General features: G+C 44.3%; 1 protein-coding gene across 1 annotated transcript in view; it reads right to left on the minus strand.

Annotated features, from left to right (window-relative positions):
- Positions 1-2,856: 2,856 nt before the first annotated feature.
- Positions 2,857-4,184, minus strand: part of ERN1 (endoplasmic reticulum to nucleus signaling 1) — a 27,773-nt gene continuing 26,445 nt past the window's right edge. Inside the window, exons 20-23 of the mRNA XM_010002690.1 lie at positions 4,022-4,149; positions 3,598-3,721; positions 3,279-3,346; positions 2,857-3,063 (exon numbers count right to left, since the gene is read on the minus strand). Coding sequence (XP_010000992.1) covers positions 2,857-3,063; positions 3,279-3,346; positions 3,598-3,721; positions 4,022-4,149 — 527 coding nt within the window. The remainder of the gene's footprint in view (positions 3,064-3,278; positions 3,347-3,597; positions 3,722-4,021; positions 4,150-4,184) is intronic.

Consider the following 4,184-nt stretch of genomic DNA (forward strand, 5'->3'; position numbering starts at 1 on the left):
CCCTCCCCCCCCCCGAGCTGCTCACTCCCACTTACCGCTGCCGAGGAGCCCTTTCCCCAGTGGGGTAGGGGGGGGGAGAGGGGAAGAGGGACGCTGGGGGGGTGATCATTGCTTTTCCTACACCTGCTACCTGTAAAAGTAGCCCCCGAGGCTGCCAATAACCTCCCACTACCCACTCCCCAGCCACCGCCATGCAGGACTCAAGGTGGCAGGCAGGGGGGGCACACAGGAAGGGCTTACCATGCAGAGCCTGCAGGAACTGTCTCCAGTGCTGCGCTGGCAGGAAAAGGGTTTCCAAAGGAGCGGAGGGAGGGAAGGAAGATGCTCCAACCTGCTGCGGTGCCCAGCTCTGCCAGCCTGCAGCAGCACAAGCAGGAGTCTGAGCTGGGTGTGTATTTCTGCTCCCACCCGTTTCTCTTAAATACCCCCACTGCTATCAGCCAATAAAAAAAATACACCCTTCTGATTAACATTTTTGGTGACCCAACCCAGTCTCCACCCCTTATCAGCCGTGCTCTTGGTGTGTGGGTGGTTGTGCCACTAAAAATGAGTATGTGTTAAGGTGCTTGGGTGAGGCGGTGTTAGTATAATTATGTTTAATTATTTTTTTGTTAGTCAGATTCCCCACCCCCCGTGTCAGCTGCCCCCTCCCTGAGGCCAGCTGGCCAAAGCCTGAAGAGCAGGTGGCAGGTGAGGCTGGGACAGAGGTTGCTGTGCTGACCCCTTGCTGGCTGAGCTGCACTCCCAGGTTCTGCATTGCAGCAGCATCTGCCAGGCTCTTAACCACATGGGAATTCATCAGCTGGGTTTCCCAAAAAAAAAAAGGTTACTTTGGATCTCGGTGCTGCAGGGCAATAACGGTTTTTACAGTGTGCAGTTATTCCAGCCATTTTACTGTGCCTGTTCACTTTCCTCAGACACCGAGATGAAGGTGGCAACCCTGGGGCCTTGGGGAAGGCACAGTGTTAGCCCTTCCCCACTTCCTTCCCTCCCACCTCCTCCCCTCCCCCACGGAAGAAAAAAAAAAATTGTTTCTGCGTGTTTCCTGCTTTAGGGTCTTAGCTCTAACTAGGAGAAAGGAAGTGGACTTTTTAAAAAACAAAAACCAAAAAAACAGGCCTGCGTTTCTTCCCTGGGAGGCAGGATGTGGCTGCTGCAGGCCCTGTGCAGCTGCAGGTGTTTTTTGTCTCCAGCCCTGGGACTGAAAACTGTGAGTCTGATTTTTTTTTTTTCCCCAGGCACATATGGTCACTAAGTTGTGGATTTATTTTTATTTCTGAGTACAAGTCTTTTATTTGGTAGACTTATAAAACAACTTTACATGAGAAGTACAAAAATATGAAATAGGCTTTGAATCTTCTTAGGTAAAACTACCATTAATTTTTTTTGTTGTTGTCAAGCTTTAGAAACATGTAACTTGCACAGCTGGCATCTTAGGTAACTTGCTCACGTTGTACAACTAGGAAAACTTTTCCCATAAAGTAGCTCCAGAAAAGTAGCTGTACATACCCAACCATACACATGACTGTCAAGAATGTATTATTTTAAGAGCAATGGCAGTCATACACATTCCCACTTTGTAATTTCTCCTTTAATGACTTCCATTGAAAGATGCAGTATCACTTTCCTCTTCCAGTTGCTATAATATGATTAAATATAAGCACAACACTGATTAAGAATTATCTGGCATGCTTTAAACTTGTACCACTTGGATTTGATACCACTTTTTGTAGTAAAAATTAAATAAATATAAATACATTAAATAAATACTGTAAAAGACTACCCCCCCTTAGATTAGAATTCAGCAGTTCATCCTTTGCAGACACTTAATGCTTTGTCACAGCTTTAAGGCCAATGAAAAGAAATACTGCATCTTTAAAACCAGGCTCACTTAGATGTCATTCACAACCCATACAAGCAGAAAATGTGGGTTCCTCTACAGCCTTATCCACCCATTAAAATCAGTCTCTAACTTCACTGGTCTGTACAACTCTCATAGTTCCCTGTTTAGCTCTTTTTTTATATATTTTTTTTTCTCCCCAGGATTCATCTTAACTCTTTGCATCTGGGGACCTTTCTTCCTACCAAGGTAAGGAACACTTGCAGTAGAGAAATAATTAGCAGCTCACAGCTGACATCAGTGTGTTGTTCTGCAGTTACTGCAGGTGTTGTGATACTGTGATTTAAGTCAAGGCCTGTTCAAGCTCTTCTGTGAATACTGGTTGATATTTAAACAATGAGGCTTAATTTCAAAGTAGGTAAACCTTTAACTGATTTTTCAAGTCAGTATTTGTTTTAGAACTTCATTATATCTGATCAAGTAGGAGGGAGTAATTTTCCAGGGTAGTACTGATTAAACAGAAACTGTATTCTGCTGTTTTGGAGTAATTAGGAATTATTCCCTTTACAATCACTGTGGTGTGCCTAATGCATAACGTGGCAGTAGTGCAATAGCAGGGTCTAATGATTGGCTACAACTAAAAGGCTCCTTTTGCAGATCCCAATCCCTAGGAATTTATGCTTTCTTGTACTGTATTTTGATTCTCTGTAATAAAACACATCAGTTATGAAATCAGGTACAGTACAGGGATATTGGGTGACTCTTCTTTCCAGCTTTTGTTCTCCATTTTCACTGTCTTGAAAATTGCCACAGAGTAACTCCATCATCAGGGTTCACTGGTTGTCTGAAGTCACCCCTTGCTTCTTGGGCTCCTACCATCTCCTGATCCAGTACAGGCAGAGGTGCAAGGCACTTTTTTGGAAGACTGGTGTCTTCCAAGAGATAATTCAGCTCTTCGATCCCGCTTTTCCCCTGTGCTTGGAATGTTGGTCCCAGAAGAGAAAGCTCCACCCCTCTCAAACAGTGTCACCTGCAAGGCTCAGCTCTGCAATGTCCTGATCATAGTAATGCTGAAACAGTCTTTCTTGGCAGCAGATGTGCATTGCATGGTAGGTGTGGAGGAGCAGGTGAGGGAAACGAGCTGTAAAGTAACATACAAATTCATCTGGGATGGAGCCCAGGGTCTCCTGCACTTCAGGAGGCAGTTCTCTGTAATGGTGCTTCTGTAAAGGAGAAGAGAATGGGGGAAAGCTCAGTCAGAGGGTGTGTTTTCAAGAATCCTCTTTTAAATAGGGCTGTTTCTTCAAGATACATTTTCATGGACAAAGTAACCTCACTCTCTCACAGAGCAGCTTAATGCCACGACAAGCCTGGCAATGGACAGCAGGAGCAGGTAGAACCTCAGTGCATGTGCTGCTTACGGAGGGAAATCCTTTACCTTATTTCTCATTGCCCTCAGGAGATCCCGCACGGAGCCCCCTTTGTAGGATCGGAATTTTCGAAGATCTGCAAAAGAAATGAGGTTTCTTTCTGCATTCTGATGGAGTTTTAGTTGCTGGCCTCAAAGGGGAGGTATGTGTGTCTGCTGTCACATTCACTTATAGGTGTGTTTCAATATATAAACATGCACTGTTGTTTGAAGAAATACTGTACTGACAAGTAAAGGTCATATGCCAAGCCTGAGACTGTTGGCCTTCCTTTCCTGTCCCAGCAAAGTGGGAACAACTCCTTCCCACTGATAAAACACTGTCCATTACCTGTCTGAAGAGGAACAGTGATGTGCTCTCTCCAGTCCATCTTCACCACCTCTCTTCCACCTCTTTCCAATTGCTTGACTATTGGACCATCTAAAGATTCTTTCTCTATACGGTCACTAACATCCTAGAAGAGACATTTAGATTATTTCTGGGTTTCTTTTCAAGCTTTACCCAAAAAAATTAAATTGCTGCTTCTGGCCGTGACAACGGAGCTATGATTCTACTTCACTCCATGACAAAGTACAATATGGAAGGTTCTGAGATGAGGCTTTAGGTGTTATAACTTTGCTTCATCAATTCCTCACAGTGAGCTTGTGGAGTCTATCACCTCAAACCTCCAGAGCAAGGAGAGACTGAAGTCAGGATTTGAAGAATGTCTGCAGGATCCATTGGAACTGAAAGGATTGAAAAGGTCAACACAAACCTGAAAAAACTGGAGCTGCTTTTCTAAACTCCAAAAGAATGGGTGTTTGAGCACACAGCTTGCAGAGGGACGTTTCTGAGGATCCATGTTTATCATTTGCTCTATTAAATCACGAGCAACTATGTCTTCTGCAAGAAAAAGGAGATAATTGTTAGGCTGTAGG

The sequence above is a fragment of the Chaetura pelagica genome, unplaced genomic scaffold (assembly GCF_000747805.2).
Source record: "Chaetura pelagica isolate M959 unplaced genomic scaffold, ChaPel_1.0 scaffold47, whole genome shotgun sequence".
In the NCBI taxonomy this organism is placed as follows: domain Eukaryota; kingdom Metazoa; phylum Chordata; class Aves; order Apodiformes; family Apodidae; genus Chaetura; species Chaetura pelagica.